A 19,330-nucleotide genomic window follows, 5' to 3' on the forward strand; every position below is an offset into this window, starting at 1 on the left:
CATTTTGAAATGCTGAGCAAACAGGACACATACACAGCTCTGCTTTTCTGCTACGTTGTGTGTCACATTGCAGTGTCCCAAGAGGGGATCCCGGGAGGCTCACAGCTTGCAGAGTGATGCTGATCCAGGAACAGAACTTGTCTATTGACCACACATGTCTCCTGCCCAGGTGACCTTATAGCTCATGTAAGACAATCCTATGCATGCTGTGATGCTATGGTCAGTTTCTTCATTTTAGCTGATTAAAGGGATGGTCTCTTAAGGACAACCCGAGTCCATATGCTTTCAGGGGAGATTCATATCATAGAGGGGGTTCATCTGTTCAGGACCCCGCTATGAGCTGTTTTATTGGAGCCAAGTAGTCCATGCTTTACATGGGGAACCAGGAAGATGACCATTGTTGAGCAAATGTATATCCAAACATGACTTCCCAGCTGATCCGGGATCCTCCACATGACCCTTATGTGTTAGGTCAAATGTGTTTTAGGACTTAGTTTCTCGTGGAAACAAATTTAATTCAACATTGCACCATTATAAAAATTTGCATCCCCTCCACTGTATCTATAGACTATATAGGATAGACATCTCCTGATAAATTGTGACAAAATCATGTTGTTTTATAAAGCTAGTCATCTCATACCACTCATCTCTTGATACATCTAGCCAAGATGTTTGTTACTCCGACCTGGACCCTTACTTCTGTCTATAGGGATCAACTGTTAACAGATCCCATTTCCAAGTAGTACTTGGTCCTGGCTTAAAATCATGTTTTTCAAACACATGACCTCAATACTTCTCTATAGAAGCCAAGGATAAGGGTGACCTTGGATAACGTCCTCCTATCTATGATGGGTGTGCTTTGTGTTTTCTTGTGCTAACAAATGTATTTTTTCCCATTTTTGACAACAGTTGAAGAATTTGAGCTTTGAGGAACTACAGATGAGACTGAAAGCTCTGGACCCCATGATGGAGCGCGAGATAGAAGAACTGCGGCAAAGGTACACGGCAAAGAGGCAGCCCATCCTTGATGCAATGGACGCCAAGAAGCGGCGGCAACAGAACTTCTGATAAGGGTCAAGTCTCTTAATCACAAATGGACATAAGCAATTTCTAGGAACTCCAGAAGTAAAACCTGTGGTCACATCACGCAAATGTTTTCCCCGGCGAAGCAATGGTTGAGTAAACTTATGTGTACATTTTTTCATCCTTGCAAAGAACATTGACCATTTCCCTCCTCTTTACTCGATAGCTGTGTGAGAAGGTCCCGAGATTTACGTCCTCGGGTCCTAGAGACGATTCTTTCCCCATTTTCCCTTGGCTTTCGCTCCATTGCTCTGGCAATGAACTTCCTTCCCCCGATTCTTTTAATAGCATTATCTGCCCTAGTCTTTGCATGTCGTTGTATTTTAGAGGAGGGGGAAGACATTTCCAAGAATCCATCTGGAGAAGCAGCCAGCATAGTCTTTTAAATACTCCTTCATATCAGAGTTTTCAGGGACGGATGTTCGCACCTTGGTAAATATTCATTTGCCTTAAAGTTACAACATATCTATTTATTTCTGTGTGTTACATATGAGTGTGACGGACATTAGTGACCAAACGTGTTCTGTGCTTCTTTTTGTTTTCCCATTGCTATTCTGAAGTCTAGGCATCATATATGTCGGTCGTCTCTCAATCTTATTGCTTAAGCTTCACAATCCTGGCAGCTTGATGGGGGTATTTTGTCAGATCTACCTTTCAGATGTGTCACTCCTTGGGTGGCATGTGGGTATCAGATGCCACTAGAGTGGGTAGTTATTTGCTGGCCTCGTGAATCCAGCTTGTTCCTTTAGCCCCAACACACACACACATGCATACGCACCTACCTTCTCCATGTACCCAAAGAGACCATTGGGCGGTAGCCATACAGAAATAATACTTCTGTAAGTCCATGTGTGTTTTACTTTTTTCTTTGTCTTGAAGCCATGTGTTGCGTCTACGTCAGATCTTTTCTGCCTTCGAATCATTTCCTAATCCCCTACATGAGAACCTAAAAAGGACCATTAACCATCAAAAATACATAAAAAGATTACTACATAAAGAATAGATTTTCCAGGAGACAAGCCAGGCCAATTACATGTTTGATCCTGCTCCTTTTCACTATACCCTGTCTGACTGTGAAACCATTGGCTGCAGCAGGAGCCTCCCCCCACTATTCTATCTGCAATAAGACACAATGATTTTTAAGCTCCTCCCCCATTGCCTAAGTCCCCCTGCTTTAGACAAATGGAAGGATATTACGTGGGCTCTGAAAATCTGCAGATGAGATTACCTTTATCCTTCATTTCTACGTTTAGTGTTCCTTTAAGAGTCACATTGTCTGTAATGTTCGCTAAGAGGTTCACTTTATCAAGTGGTATCTATTAACGAGACTGACCTATTAAAGGGGTTGGCCTAGTTAAAACGAGTTTCGCTACGTGGCTTGTCATAATAGTGTTACGAGCCAGAAACTGGAGCTCCTGTCCATAATATGGCGGCACCAGGAGGACCTCCTCTACTACACCTACACTTGTTTCCAGACCACAGTGTGCTAGTATTTTGGAGACTGAGTGACAAAAGAGTCACGAGCCCCTCTTATCAGTTGCCATGTTACGGAAAAGAGGGGACACAATTTATCAGATTTTAGGAACTCTACCAGAATCACCTACTGGTGAATGACACACTATTGTTACAAGACATTCATCTAAACTCTTACCGTATCAGACCCCCTTTAATATGAAGGCCACCAAGGAGTATCAAAAATGTAGCGGGTACTTTCATGCGCTCGGTCATGTAAGGGGAGTAATAGTTCTAGTATGCTCTGCCTATGGTCTAGTCAATACTTAGATTTCCCATTAAATAACAATTCTGTATCTTTTCTTACAACTCTTCTTTGTGCTGTCCTGTTTGTTCCTCCCGGACATTTGTAAAATTATTGACAACTGGGTGTTACCAGTTGGTGCATGTCTTCTGTGATTGGACAGTGTTAGACTATAGACACCCCCACAACTTGTAACACCCATTTGGCAATTTATTCCTGAGTGTTTAAGAGGAACAGAACACCGCAGAGCTAGAAGAAGCTTTAAGAGACTCCAAAATGTATTATTTCATCAAGAATACAAGTATTTACTAAAACGGAGAAGCCAGGAGAGGTGACTGGTAACCTTTAAAGGGATTTTCTGGCCCCAAATTTTCTTACTGATGGCCTATCTACAGGATAAGTCATTAGTATGCGATCTGTCCAGACCTCGCACAGATCATCTGTTCTAGCATCCTCTGGGTCCTGGACGCTTCTAGTAACACGTGTAGGACTGGGGGCACGTGTATCAATGGTCCTATTCAAGTATAGGAGTAACGCAGCAGCCCCCCCAATGCATAGTGGTGGTTCTGGTAAGCTGCAGTTTGCCGTGTGGTATGTGCCGCCTGTTTACTAGAGCAGATCCGTCTCAGACCCCTACAGATCACATTCTGATGGCCTATCCATGAGATGAAAATTTAGTTTGGAGCCAGAAAACCCCTTTAATCACTATCTCAGGCTAAGTAGCATATTGCATAGTAAAACCTTCACCCCTCCCTCTATTTCTGGATCTCTCAAATATCCCCCCCCACTAACTTAATTTAGTCTCTTCTGTTCTGTCTGCTGTAATGATGTGGGGGCGGCCATAAGATCAGTTCCTATTTGGGGAGTTCGGAACGCGAGCTAACATTTTAGCGCCCGTTTTCCCTTCCTAAGAATGACTACCTTTCTGCTTCTTTATAATCTGTGTTTCTCCCCATTGGTCATGTGTGACCTTTACAAATCCGATAGCTTGTCAGGAAGATTTTCAGCTCTTGCAGTGTCACGGTGCAGAGCATTAAACACAATGGATATGGCCGGAGTCGTGTAATTGCAGGCGTACATTACAATCCGTGGCATTGCTGCTGTTGTAAAGCAGGTAATGATTTTCCAAGACATTTGATATCACTAAATGTTATGTTCGTGATCTGCAGTTTTAAGCAGCGTTCATAGAGCATAACATGGCTGATGAATGTCCAGCGCACAGATCCGTACTGGTATTGCTCCCAGGTCTCGCAACGTCTACGGATGCAATCTCTATTTCTTTGCTACCACAATGGGCTCCCTGTATAAAACAATGATAGTATTAGCAATAACGTAGCATATTTGGTGGCTTATATGTAGCGACCACTTTGTGTTCCTTTCAGCGTTCTTTTGTTTCTGTATACAGGGGCCCGTCTTTAAGCAGTTTGGGATTAGGAGAAAAGCAAGGATATCTTTGCCCCAAAATAGCGCCACTTTTGTCCATGGCTGTGGTTGATATTACAGCGCATCCCCATTCACATGAGCCTAAGCCGCAATACAGACAGAGCCCATGAACACAAGTGGTGAGATTTTAGATAGAGTAAGCAAACTTTATTTTTTTTCCCCTAGTCCTGGACCTCCGCTTTATGGAAGCAGCCCCTTGTAGGGAGGCACGGCAGAATGAAGAAACCACTAAGACGTATTAGTGTTACTACTGTTACATGAGGGGCCATGAGCCCTTTAATCTCTAGATGAATGTTCTGATTTTATACTATATGTATTTTTTTTTCTCCAGTCTTCCTGCATAATGACAACAAGGCATAGAAAAAGTAGGGATTGACTTGGGATAAAAGACAAAATATTACAGTGGAGCAATATTAGTATGCATTACATTTATTGCCATACTGTGTGTTAACTTATTCCTTATTTAAAGAGAACTTCCACCACTATCCACAATTCCAGGTCTTTATATCCTTTAAGAAGTGTTTCTTCACTGAATCTGGCACAGTTGGAATTTTTTCTCTAGCCCCCACCTTTCCTGAGCAATCAGTGCTGTTGGTTTCAGCACAGTTATGCTCTCTAATACCAAGTGGGCGGGCCCTTTCGTTCTACTCCAGCTCAGGACCGCCCACCTGATAGTAGGGAGCATGTGCTGAAACTAACTGCTCTGATTGCTCAGGAACGGTGGGGGCTAGAAAAAAAATTCCAGCTCCAGTAGAATCAGCGGAGCAGTGATCATTTAATGATGCAGTATGTTGTATTTGGTGGTTTTGGTGGTAGATCCTCTTTAAGTCTGCTGACGTAGAGCTTTGTAGGTTGCTATATACATAAGATATTTATCTGCTGAGTTTTTGGTGGAATCTTCTTAGAATCTGATGTCTATGGGGGTCGTACACTTAGATTCTGCTCAAATAAGCTTCATCTGCCAATGGTCTGCAGATTAATATCTTATGTCTATGGCTAGGTAAATGTGTTTATGTGCACGAGCCTTAAGTTGTGAGGCCTGTATCAAGCAAACTTGCAAGTTAAAATACTGCGGGTATGCTATGGGTACTGCTATGGGTAAAAGCTGCAGCCAACCGGGAGCCATTACCATGTGAATTTATCCCCAAAAAATGCCCCTTTTGGAAATTCTGAAAAATCCCATCAATTTCCAAAATCAGGAGATCTACGTCAGACACATCCCATGCTTCCCTGTCTTCCCACAGACTATCAGTAGTCCCTAGCCAGCAAGCCCACAACGTGTAGGAATCGCAGCTTGCCATAAGAAAGAAAATCTAATCTGCCTGATCCAGGTAATGTCAGGAGTCCGAGCCGCTAAGGTCTAATAGCCATCCCCATGACTTACTCCATCTTGGCATCTTGGTGCATTATCTTTAAGATTCTGCTGCATGACAGATAGTAAATCGGATCGTACTTTTATTCCATAATCTGGTGCTCGTACTGGCCGGCAGAACAAATGCACAGATTACATTAAGGGACCATTAGCTGTAAGTAACCAAAGATATAATGTCACTGCAGTCCGAGCGGCGTGTCCGGCCAACCTTGTCAGGGCTTTCCTTGTTATCCTGCCATTGATATGGGACTCAGGCACGATGTGACATTGCTGCTTGCAGATCTGCTCTGTTAGAGAGGAAAGCTCTGCTCATTGCACCCTTTCCTCTGCGGGCATACATATTGTCTGGCATTGTGTGGCTGCGTAGTCGGCACAGATCTTACTGTTTACAATACTGCCAGCTTGGCATTGCCTGCGATCTACTGAACTATTGTTCCCTCTGCTGCCTTATACAACCCAAGTGTCAAGTTATGGCCTCAGTGTACAAAGACGCCGGCTGACTCATTCTTACCTTGGCAAGTAGAGCTTTTAAAGATCACCTATCAGCACTCCTGACATGTCTGCTTTAGTATATACTTGTCCTTTCTCTCTTGTTTTTTCCAGAAGTTTGCATTGTGCCGTTGCTCCATTATTCCGCCTGGAAATGTATGATTTAGAGGAAGCTTTTATTAAGCAACTGGAGTCCAGGGGCCCAAACCTCTATATCCTGCCACTGGTATTTTTTAGCAAAGGTTGAATATCCCTGATGAGAGATGATTGCTAGGGGATTCTGGTGCGTGCGCGTTGTGCGCGGTGCTGTCAGATTCATAGACCTTGCTTCAGTGCTCATGCACCCAAAGTGGAGAGCATACGCAGTCAAGCTGGGAGTACTGACCTTGTCTTCACTGCACACATGCACTGGAGTCCCTCACCAAACTCCTCTGAACCTTAGACTCCTTAGGATATCCGCAGCAAGTATCAGTAGGATGCCGAGGTGTGGGACCCTAGATCAAACGACTTATCGGCTTACTGACCTGCCACTCCTGTTCTGATGCTTACAGGGTCCCGTCTCAATATACAGGAGATTCCTGCTCAGCCAATCACGGAGAGCAGCAATGACTTCTTTGTAGAGACGGCACCAAGAAGTAGAGACCAGCCTGGGACCAGGTAAGTATTGGAAAGGGAGCAGCAGGGAATAGTTTCCTCAGTATCAGACTGTATACGGACACGCTTTTCCAAAGGGATTGATTAATTGAACACCTAATTGTCAATTTATTGATATGTTTCCAGAAAGAATAACAGAGGGACATCCTTATGCAAAGTTCTGCAAAAAGTGTATCTGGAAATGTGAATTTAGGGGAAATGCAAACCTTTACTAAAACAGATATGACCAGATAAAGGGAGTTAGTGGTCCCAACTTCCAGGCACCCATTATGTACCGATCTTGTGAGGATTCACCTCTCTCTTAAATAAATGGGTGTTGAGAAACCTGCAGGTGTCTACTTGTACTTTTCATCCATTCCAATAGAAAGCTGGATGGCACATGTGTGGCTTACTATGTCCTGGACCCAGTGTCACCATTCAATAGCACCACCAGCTGTGGCGCCCCCTATCATCTGACTCATATCCGTGTAGCATGACGTGACATAAAAGTGTTTTTGGAGAACCCCCTACAGAAACTGGGGAGAAATGATTCTGATTTGTGTGTCTTTCCTTTTGTCAGCTGTCTCTATTTGGATAAGCGCAGGTTCGTGTGTAATGTTCTGTTTGCAGATTTGTGTGTGACTATGTTTGTACACATTCAGTAGCCATTGTTTTAATTTCCATTATGTTAAAAACCACTTAAGAACTATTTCTTCAATATACTTTCTATGAGATTTTGTTTTAATATATAACTTACATGCCGAACATATTAAGGGAGAATTAAAACAAACGGAAAAAAATCTTCACCGGTGTCTGTCTTATTTCAGAAATTATTCGAGTGAATGTATCCAAGATGGAAGCCACCCGGAATACGTGGTGGGGGGCATCAGGTCCTGTAGGGGATGAAATCTGCCAAAAATGTCCTTGAATATTAGCAGATCCTATAGCTGTATTTTATTATATTTTAGAGAGAGATTGTTTTACGTTATAATGGACTAGATTGAATTTAAAAAATTAGAATTAAATTTGGAATTTTAAAAAATATGAAGATTTTTTGTTTTTGAGGTGTTGATCGTGGAGGGGACTGAGTTGCCTTTGGTACATACTACACAGTGATAGCTCAGTATCATGTAGATTGAATTCTCACCTCAGAAGCCATGTATCTAAGAATCCCGGCATATTCAGAGATCTTATTCTTCCCAATGATGTTGGCAACGACTAATGCGGTCCAGTAAGATGTCAATGGGTTTTAAGTCTCGGTTAGAGGAAACAATATATAAAACAATATATTTTTCATATTAGCTGGGCTGACAGACCTCATAATGGCATCTACAGAAGGCATTAAGACGCAGTTACATAGTAGATGAGGTTGGATGAAGACACCAGTCCATCGGGACAAACCTATAACCCTACAATCCCCTACAATGTTGATCCAGGGGAAGGCAAAAAACCCCATGAGGCTCATGCCAATTGCCCCATTTCAGAGGAAAAAATTCCCGACTCCAATCTGGCAGTCAGTAACTACATACATAAGATCATTGATATTATCAAACCCTGGGGGCCAGGTAACCAATTCTCCTAGAACTTTGCATTATGGCCTAACTTTTTGGATTTTCCCCCTAAAAAGGAAATGCCTGCTCAACCAATCACGGTAAGAGCAGCAATGACCCAACAGGTAAGTAGTGAAACAAGAGCAGCATGTATTATGGGGGTCAGTATATATTAAGAGTTTGTATTGACTGGCTAATGGGGTGATCCAGCTAATTGGGAACTCCTTCCCCCATTCCGCTTAACATATGTGTAGAGAAAAGACCTTTTCTCTCTGCCAACTTTGGGCAGAAACCAGACAGACCCCATTATAGTGTAGTTTCCACGAGTAAACACTTTTTAAGTGGATAAGGTTGGGGTTTTTTTAGGTCCGCTTGGGGAAATGGAAACCCAAACACTAGTGTAAACCTAGCGTAAGGCTAGATTCACATCTGCCTAGGAGTTTCCGTAGGAGACTTTGTCGTAGATTTGGCTTAAAATCAGCAGAGAAAAGTCCTGCTAGGAGGAAACCCGGCAGATCCCATTATAGTCTATAGTGTTCACAGGTAAGCGGACAGAGTCTCCGTCTTTCGGGTCCCCAAGTGGATTCGAGCAACAGAGACCTGAACACTAGTGTGAACGTAGCGTCTTTCCTAAAATGTGAAGTATTTTGTTCAAACTGGAATATATGCCTATAAAATGAGCATGGGAAGAATATGCAAATCTGTCTCCCAAGATGTAAACAGGGAGACAGTACCTCTGTTATGCTGCCCTTTATAGCAAGCACCCTGAACAACATGCCCGACTTCCCAGAAGCCTTCACTGCATGATGTGAGGTTGAAGTCCAAAGAGACAGAAACGGTGTCGTCCGTAGCTGAGAGATTGATTTGGTTATAACCTCACATCATGCAATGAAGGCTTCTGGGAAGTCGGCTATGTTGTTCAGGGTGCTTGCTATAGAGGGCAGCATAACAGAGGCACTGTCTCCCTGTTTACATCTTGGGAGACGGATTTGCATATTCTTCCCATGTTCCTTTGCAGTGGAGCAACTATGGCTATAAGTCTCCACACACCTGAGAAGGTGGTCTCTCCCTAAGGATAGACGTTATCCCCACAATCTATAAAATGAGCGTGACTTATCTTTTGTGCAGATTTAGGCTGAAGCCCTACAATGCGGAAGTGCAGCCTTTTTTGTTGTAGATTTTGCTAGTTTTTTTTTTTAGCCGAACCTATTGACTATAGAAGGAACTGGAAACATATAGGAAGTTATTCTACTTCTCCCTTCTGCTCAGTCCACTCCTGTCTTTAGCTCAAAAAAAAAAAAAACCGCAGCAAAATCTGCAACAAAAAATTGAGCGTGTTTGCAACATGAGGCCTCAGCCTAAGGGTAGTTTCATGCATTGGATTAAAATCTGTTGTGAATATTCCACCATAGACATCCAAAGCAGACCCTCAGATTTGCAATTTGTATTGCCGTGAATTGCCTAAGGATTAGCCCGATTACTACCCAAAATAAGTGTTCAGTGGGATGTCCCCTTGAAACAAGGCTGCACCGATCCTAGTTGTGTCTCCACCCCTACTTTATAAAAGGGGTTTTGTATTTATAGAGCTGTTCATATGAAGAAAACTGATATTGTTTTCAAGTAGTAAAATTCACATGACATATGTACAGATTAGCAGGGGAAAAAAAAGGAGCGAGACACCGAGCGCACGAAGTGTAGTATTTGGCAACTCTGATGGAGTGATAATAATCGCGTATCAAAAAGACCAGATGGCAACTCACCTGTTTAGGTTGTGAAGCAGTCACAACCCTGTGGAATGCGCGTAACCAAATTACTCAGGTGAGTGGCAGCGGTACAGCCTGCGAACACCGAAGACACAGAAAATTGCAGTGGAGGAAACGGGGACCAGAGGTCCGTATACAGGGTATCCACGCTCACTGGTTGGAAATTACGAGGAGGTCCAGAAGGTTCAAATAGAAAGCCTTTTTATTAGAGAACATAAACAGCAGAGTGTCACGACGCGTTTCGGGCTTCGAAAAAGCCCTTTATCAAGTATAATTCACTTTTATCACTGTTATACTATGTTTTTCCTGTAGTGTGTCTGCATTTAGCTCTGCATGGACATCATAGATCAGTCTCTCAAACTTTGCAGCTATATGGAGATAATGTAACTGCAGGTATGGGGAAATGGCTGTCAGTTGCAGCTGGACTGGGCCGTAGAGTAGGTCGATACAGATCAGCTCTGTAGTGTATCTCAGCAGGCTGTATTTCTCTGAAACATACAGAAGCCTTGTTGGTGATGACAGCTCCAAGATGCTTCCTTTATGGAGAGACTAGTGGCGGGCATTGCTCAGGTGTGATTTTGGCCCATTCTTCACAAAAACCCTGTACACAATATGTACAGATTAGGCAAGGTTCGCCAAGGGGTTCGTGTCTCCATAAGAGACTCTGTCCCATGTTCTGCTTATACTCATTAAAGAGAGGTCCTGCACATAGGACTTGTTGCTCCACCATTTTCAGTTTAATAACTACAGACCCCAATATAGTCAATGGGGTTTGGCGGGCTCGATGTGGTTCAGCAGTCTGCCTCCCATTTGTTTGGGGCCTACCACAGACCCGTACAACCGAAATGCAACACTAGTATGAACTCTCAGAATTCCCTACTTGTACAGTGAACTGTCCCACCTGATTATAGAAGATCATTTAGGCTAAAGCCCCATGTTGTAGCAAATGCAGAGTTTTTGGCCCTTGTGCAAACACAAGTATGGGATAAATACTGCACTTCACAGTCCCGGCAAAAATAATGACCCTTTATTTAACCTCTTCACCATGTACAGGCGGCTCAAGGCGGCATCATTGTGTCCTTCATGTGCAGCCTGTGTTTTTAATTCATGGCAGGCCGGTTGCGGCACGGTCATCTGTAACCACCCTAAAAGTATATGGTAATGGGAAGTATTACCGCTTTGTTTATTGTCATCCAATTCCCATCCTTCAATAAAATTGCTTCTCTGAACGCAGAATATAAAAATAGATTTTCTTAATAATTTTTCTGCACATAAAAGTGGAGAAGAAAAAGATGATGGGCCCTGCAGGATCACTAAAGATCACATCTACGGCAGTGATAAAATGGAAAATTTCCACCCTATGACTGGGGCGTTCCTATTGATCCCGCTTTTATTTACCATCATCTTTTCCTGTAGAGATGCACCTGATACTGGGGGTTTGCATAGTTGTATATAGGGTTAAATCTATAATATTAATAGCATTAATAATAGGGCTACTTACCAGGCCTCATACAACAATTAGGAGGAGCCCACTAAGAGCCAACACACGAAGATCGAGCCCTTTCTGAACCCATGTACCAAGGCCTTGGATGGCAGTAACATCTCTACTGCCCTGATCAGTGTAAACTGTCTGCGATTGTACAGTATGTGTTCTGTATATTATAATATATAATAATTATTAGGAATATCAGCTCTGAAGTACAAACTGCTCTTCTTACAAGTGCAAACCAGAAAGTGAAACTTTGTGACTTGTCACCAGGTACATACATCATCTGATCAGCGCTGTCACCCTGAGCATTTTGGTGCTTTGTTTACCTAAATCTGTTCAGGCTACCAGCAGTGCAGAGCTTGCTCAGGAATGGCAGCAGGCAGGTGTGAGTACATCTGCACGCACTGTGGGGCAGAGACTCTTGGAGCAAGGCCTGGTCTCAAGGAGGGCAGTAAAGAAGCCACTTCTCTCCAGAAAAAACATCAGGGACAGACTGATATTCTGCAAAAGGTACAGGGAGTGGACTGCTGAGGACTGGGGTAAAGTCATTTTCTCTGATGAAGCCCCTTTTCGATTGTTTGGGACATCTGGAAAACAGCTTATTCGGAGAAGACGAGGTGAGCGCTACCACCAGTCTTGTCTCATGCCAACTGTAAAGCATCCTAAAACCATTCATGTGTGGGGTTGCTTCTCAGCCAAGGGAATCGGCTCTCTCACAGTCTTGCCTAAAAACACAGCCATGAATAAAGAATGGTACCAGAATGTCCTCCAAGATCAACTTCTCCCAACCGTCTAAGAGCAGTGTGGCGATCAACAATGCCTTTTCCAGCATGATGGAGCACCTTGCCATAAAGCAAAGGTGATAACTAAATGGCTCAGGGAACAAAACAGAGAGATTTTCGGTCCATGGCCTGGAAACTCCCCAGATCTTAATCCCATTGAGAACTTGTGGTCAATCATCAAGAGACGGGTGGACAAACAAAAACCTACAAATTCTGACAAAATGCAAGCATTGATTGTGCAAGAATGGACTGCTATCAGTCAGGATTTGGTCCAGAAGTTGATTGAGAGCATGCCAGGGAGAATTGCAGAGGTCCTGAAGAAGAAGGGTCAACACTGCAAATATTGCAACGCTGCATTAACTCATTCTAACTGTCAATATAAGCTTTTGTTACTCATAATATGATTGCAATTCTATTTCTGTATGTGATAAAAACATCTGACAAACACACAGAAAAACCCGAGGGCAGCAGATCATGTGAAAATATAAGATTTGTGTCATTCTCAAAACTTTTGGCCATGACTGTACAGAAGCATAAGGCTAGGTTCACATCTGTGTTGGAGTCCCTCGTAGAAGTTGCCACCATAGTTTTGTCTAAAATTGCTTTTATGCTTCACGGTTTTCAGTGTAAAACAGTTGGAAACCTGGCAGACCCCATTATAGACTATAGGGTCCGCGAGTAACCCCTTTTTAAGTGGACAGGCTCTCGGTCTTTCAGGTCTCCATTCAGACCCAAACGATGGAGAGCCAAATTCTAGTGTGAACCTAGCGGTAAATCTGGCTGTGATCAGCATTGAACCGAATACAGAGTGCCGGAGTAAGAATTTATTGAAAGTTTCTGATGTCCCAACCATCCTGATGAAGATATGGCAATCTCGTGAGCTAAAATAACCCCCAATTTGTCGCACTTTCCATTGTGTTGAGACGCCCTTCAGGCACAGAAAACCATGTCAGAGAGTGAATAGGCACATGAAGCCTATATTATTTATTCATATGGCGCACACAGATGCACAGTTGCGGCACAGTTTTTACCACCCATGCAGTGCAGTCCGACCCTCAGCAATTGCCCTTCAAAATCAAGCGCTGGCCCAGCCTATGGGGTCACATCTGTACTGTAAGGTTAGCCAATCCTAACTTTTTCAGTAAAGGTTTAATGTTAATTCTGTCCTTGAAGAGTCACTTTCTGCAAAAATGAATTTTCGGGCACCAAGCCCACTTGTCAAGAAGAAGGTCAAATACATTTCAGAAGACATGTCTAAAGCTTTGCCAAGGCGCAGCACTAATGTAACAAGAAAAAACTGATTGAAATTCCATATTCCAGACAAGATACGAGTAATTCAAACTGTATAAAGTGATTGAATCATAAAAGATCTCCAAAACCGAGGAGGCTATAAAGAGAGTAAAGGGCTGATGTAACGTATCATCCAGGCCCATAAATCTGCGCTCTGTAGAATCCTCCAGTAACATTGTGACAACTACACAATGTCCTCCAGACTGGAATGACCTCTCAGTTCCTAAATAGTTAAGAGGACCTGTCATCTCCATGAGACTACCCTGTGTTTCAGTAAATACTTGCATTTCCTATAATAAAGTTGCTACAAAGTGAATGAACCTGTTGCAATTGCCAGTAGTCTGTATCTCTCCTTTAGAAGCAGTTGCCACTTCCAAAAATCTACTGAAGCTGCAAATAAGATTTGCATAAATTTGAGAGCAAATTTTAGACTATTCATCCTGTACATAATTTTCAATTCATCAGTATTTATGGGATGCCTTCAGTGCACCCCCCCTTTTATATCACACCACAGCATGTCACTAGGATTAGCAATCCTGATCGTGATTTGACCATTGTACGACACAAACCGCTGGGTTTCCACCCAAAGGCTGAGTTCAGACGGAGTTCTTTGGTCCAGAATTTGAGGCGGAAGCCACCTCAGATTCTGGACCAAAAAAAACAATAGCTGCGATTGGATGCTGTACCGGCATCCAGTCGCGGCACTCCACTCCGGATAAGGCCCAAATGAATGGGCCTAGTCGGGAGGGAGTGTCTTCAGGCGGCTGAACCGGCCCCGGCCTCCACCTGAAGAATGAGCAGGTCGCTTCTTTTTTCCAGGAGCCAGAACAGACCGCTCGCGGAAAAAAGAAATGACCGGCTCCTATTGATTTCAATGGGGACCATTTTTTTGGTCAGGATTTTGAGGCAGAGTCTGCCGCAAAATCCTAACCTAAAAACCCCGTCTGAACTCAGCCAAAATGGGTGAAAAATGTGGAGAGAAAAGCAGAGAGGGGAATGGAATCGCCATACGGAGAGCCAACGCTGGCATGAACCCTCAGGTGTCTTTTATTTGTACTTATTTATACAATTTGTGTAATTTTTCCATTTACAAGATCATATAAGGACTTGATTTTTGCCAGATGAATTGTACTTCAAAATGATATTTCTTAATATTCTATACAGTGCATTGGGGATCTGCAAAAGATTGAGAATGGGGCAGAACTAAAAAAAAAAAATAGTAATATCACCATTTTCTTTCATGTTTTTGCGGTTTCAACCGTGCAATAAAAATGACATATTAGGTTTATTCTCTGAGCTTATATGATCATGGTGATATCAGATTTATATATATTATTTTCATTTTTTAATATAATTTTTTTTTTTTCTAAATGCCATAATTTGGCACCTGTATCTTTTTTTGCCTATATTTCAGTATATGGACCTGTTTAACATGTCTTACTTTTTGCAGGACAATATCTAGTTGTTATTTATACCATTTTAGGAAGATATGTTGCAATCACTTTTTATTCCATTTTATTTTTAGACGGTGAAGCAGATGCGCCGGGTCTCCGCTTTTCAGGTTTCCGTCTTCTGCCTGAGAAACTGGACGGGAGACTGAAACCCGGTGGTCAGTTATCAAACCCATTCACTTGAATAGGTTTGCAAAGTGACCACCCATGAGCGTCTTTTGGTCTCTGCAGCGAAACCGTTTTTTTTTGTTTTTTTTTAACCACACACAAAGTCCTGCATTTTTGACTCGTCCTTGCTAGTCAGGAGAGCTGGCAGCTTGCTGTTATGAGGGAGCTTACTTTTTCTCATAGGAATAAATTGACCAGCGTTGATTGGCCAGGGTACAGCATTCGACCAATCAACACTGGTTCTGCCGGAGGCTCGTCTGTGAGGAGGCGGAGTCTAAGATCGGACTGCAGCAGTCTCCATTGTGGTCCGATTTTAGACTCCGCCTCCTCACAGATGAGCCTCCGGCAGGACCAGTGTTGATTGGTCGAATGCTGTACACTGGCCAATCAATGCTGGTCAATTCATTCCTATGAGAAAAAGTAAGCTCCCTCATAACAGCAAGCTGCAAGCTCTCCTGACTTGCAAGGACGAGCCTGCGGCAAATCAACGCTGGTTCTGCAGCAGGCTCGTCCTTGCTAGTCAGGAGAGCTGACAGCTTGCTGTTACAAGGGAGCTGACTTATCAGCGCAACTGCAAGCGCTGTGCAGTTAAAGTGCACTGACCCCATAGACTATAATAGGGTCCGTGCGCTTTAACTGCACAGCGCTCCTCCTAAACACTCTCTCCCTGCTATTCGTGAACTTGGTGACTCTCCTTTAGTCGAATAGTGGTTTCCCCTGAAACGAGCATTTTTTCCCACAGACTATAATGGGATTCGATATTCGATCGAGTAGTCGAATATTGAGGCTCTACTCGAAACGAATATCGAATCTCGGATATTTCACTGTTCGCTCATCTCTAGTAATAACCTCATTGACAGCATGCCGAGGTGTGGAAGTGTACATGTATGTGGTGGTGAATAAATTGCGTTGTTCTGAATAAATCGCATTGTGTTCATGTAATCTGCCTATGTTGAATATTCCAGGTATCTTTTCAAGTGGCAAAGCCAGCGCGGGGTCCCTAGTGGAAATCCAAATATATAGTACGGTTTTTCAAGCCCCTGCAGTTAAAATGACTAATAATGGTATTTTGCAATTTTTTGGGTATCACGTTGAGCAAACGTACTAAACAAAGCCCATTCCAGTGTTAAACAAAATTGCATTTGAAGTTTTCTTGGTATGTAATCCTTAGCTTCTCTCCACAATCTTCTGACCACTCTACATTTCCACTGACAATGCAATAAGTCAGCCTATGGGCCTCTGCACTTTAGACCATTAGAGGTTGCCATCCCCAGTAGGACCTGTCTTTTTGGGGACCAATAAACCCTGTGTAATAATTTAAATTACCTTTCTAAGGATGTGGCCGTATTCAATATCTTTGTTGTATTGCTATGGGCTAACAGCAAATCCTCCACATCTAGGTGGGCAAACCCCCTTGTCCAAGAAGCTATTCCTCCGATGCACTGCATGGCCTCAAATCCATTTTTGACTATGGAATATACCTTGTTAGTCGAGTGACACAAATCCTTTTGTCGGCAGAAAGTAGTATCCAGTTTGTGTACCAGTGGCTCATTTTCTGGACGGAAACCAGGCGAACCCCATTATAGTCTAGAATTAGGTTTTCATTTGTGGGGTCCCCAAGCGCTGATGGTATCTGTTTGGTCAAATATGGCCACATAGGGCGCAGGACTTCTGACAGCGAGGCTCCAGCACAAGACTGGACGGACATCTGTGGCGGACAATGTGGCACCAGGTACAGTTGAGTATGCTTTCTATTTATTTTACACTACCACTACCCTCCTCAGGAGTTGATCCAATTTCTGGACAACCCCTTTAATCTTCTAGACCAGAGATCAGTAACCTTCGGCTCGCCAGCTGCTGTGAAACTACAACTCCCAACATGCTCCATTCACTTCTATGGGAGGTCCAAGAACAGCAGAGCAAGTGTGCATGCTGGGAATTGTAGTTTTACAAAAGTTGGAATGCCAAAGGTTGTGTACCCCTGATCTAGACTCCATAATAGTATGCAATCAGATGATAAACATGTCTAGAGCCTTCAGCTAAATATTAAAAACATGTCTCAATAACAGAGTATTTCTTCCCTCTCTGGTTCGGTCTGTTCCCAAAGGTTATCCTCATTTACAGTACAAGTGACAATGTGGTTAAATGCTGTAATATGGGATTAGGATTTTAATTGAGCCCCTGGGGAAGGCTGTGTGAAGCTTCCTCAAGTCCCATGGATAGGAACCTTTGGTTTCAGATTCCTCCCTGGGTATTCTCACCTGTAATACAAGGATCACAATCTCCTACCTATGGCTCCCAGTTTCCCAGCAGAGCCTTGTGTAATACTCAGCCACCAGTGACAGTCCTCGCACAAAGTAACACAAGTCTGAAAACATGAAGGAATGAACGTCACACTTGAATTGTGCAAAATAGGATCCCTGTTTATTCACACAGAGAGGTAGAGTAAAACGTTTTTCGGTATAGCAATACCTTCTTCAGACTCTACATCAACAGAAAAAAATAAGCAATAACAGAAAAAGAAATATTAATGATTTGCACTCAGCACAGGTGAGGCATATGGTATAGAAGCCAAAAACTAAACGTGAGGCCAATACTTGAGATCTTCCCAAGATGCAAGAATAAAGTGAAGTGAGAAGCAACATCAAGCTTGTGAGCTACAAGAGTAGTATCCAAACTACGGAGAAAACACAGGTATCTGTATAGTAGTTAAAGGGGTATTCCCACGTCGCATCATCACCAGTCTTCACTGCTGTAAAATCTTCTTTCTTCCTGGTTTCTTGCGTCATTTGGTGGGCGGGGTTTCACAGGCAACCTGCAGTTTAGCCACACCCCCAAATTATTGTGTAGCTCCGCCCACCACATAGCATGATCCTATGGGGCGGCTGAAGGGCCTGTGATATCATCAAAGGTCCTCAAACGACACTATATACACAATATTGGACTACGAAGTACCGGCAGGAGCAACTCCATTTTGTGTTACATACAGAGACTGCCTGTGTCTGCCATAATGAACACAATTGAATTAGCTAGCCTGATAACTGGGAGAACAGAAGAAATGAAAGCAGCTCCTCTCCCTTATCTGAGTGCAGGACCTAGGTCACATGTGGTGTAAACACAGGAATAGCTAGATACACAGGCTCGCTCCCCTGCACTTAGCCCCTCCTCCCTCCCCCTGAGAGCAGCAGATACATCACTTGACTTTTGAGCAGATAAGTCAGGGCTGTGTCAACAATGAATTGAATAAAGTAAGATAGTGGACAAACAAAGCAGTTTTGCTGAAGCAGTGTATTTAGGAAAAATCTTACAGCCACATTAACAAGCAGTATAGATAGGATCCTTGTGATGGGACAACCCCTTTAAGGTATTCCATAATGGTAGATTGATATGGTGAAGGTAACAAGAACAATCATAAAAAGTAAAATAAAAGAAAATAAAGGATAATAAAAAAAGTAGCTCATAAGTACCTTAACAAAAGACGTGAATAGTAGGTGATGGCAGCCATCAAACAGTAAGGGAAGTCTGAGTATTGCTCAAGGCTCTGCTGGGAAACTGGGAGCCATAGGTAGGAGATTGTGATCCTTGTATTACAGGTGAGAATACCCAGGGAGGAATCTGAAACCAAAGGTTCCTATCCATGGGACTTAAGGAAGCTTCACACAGCCTTCCCCAGGGGCTCAATTAAAATCATAATCCCATATTACAGCATTTAAGCACATTGTCACTTGTACTGTAAATGAGGATAACCTTTGGGAACAGACCGAACCAGAGAGGGAAGAAATACTCTGTTATTGAGACGTTTTTAATATTTAGCTGAAGGCTCTAGACATGTTTATCATCTGATTGCATACTATTATGGAGTCTAGATCAGGGGTACACAACCTTCAGCATTCCAACTTTTGTAAAACTACAACTCCCAGCATGCATACTTACTCTGCTGTTCTTGGACCTCCCATAGAAGTGAATGGAGCATGTTGGGAGTTGTAGTTTCACAGCAGCTGGCGAGCCGAAGGTTACTGACCTCTGGTCTAGAAGATTAAAGGGGTTGTCCAGAATTTGGA

At 43.0% G+C, this 19,330-nt stretch overlaps 1 protein-coding gene across 1 annotated transcript in view; it reads left to right on the plus strand.

Moving 5' to 3' along the window:
- The window catches only part of STK3 (serine/threonine kinase 3), a 146,298-nt gene extending 138,744 nt beyond the window's left edge, over positions 1-7,554 (plus strand). The window contains exon 11 of the mRNA XM_075270328.1: positions 910-7,554. Coding sequence (XP_075126429.1) covers positions 910-1,068 — 159 coding nt within the window. The 3' untranslated portion in view covers positions 1,069-7,554. The remainder of the gene's footprint in view (positions 1-909) is intronic.
- The last annotated feature ends 11,776 nt before the right edge of the window (positions 7,555-19,330 follow it).

The sequence above is a fragment of the Leptodactylus fuscus genome, chromosome 4 (assembly GCF_031893055.1).
Source record: "Leptodactylus fuscus isolate aLepFus1 chromosome 4, aLepFus1.hap2, whole genome shotgun sequence".
Taxonomy (NCBI): Eukaryota; Metazoa; Chordata; class Amphibia; order Anura; family Leptodactylidae; genus Leptodactylus; species Leptodactylus fuscus.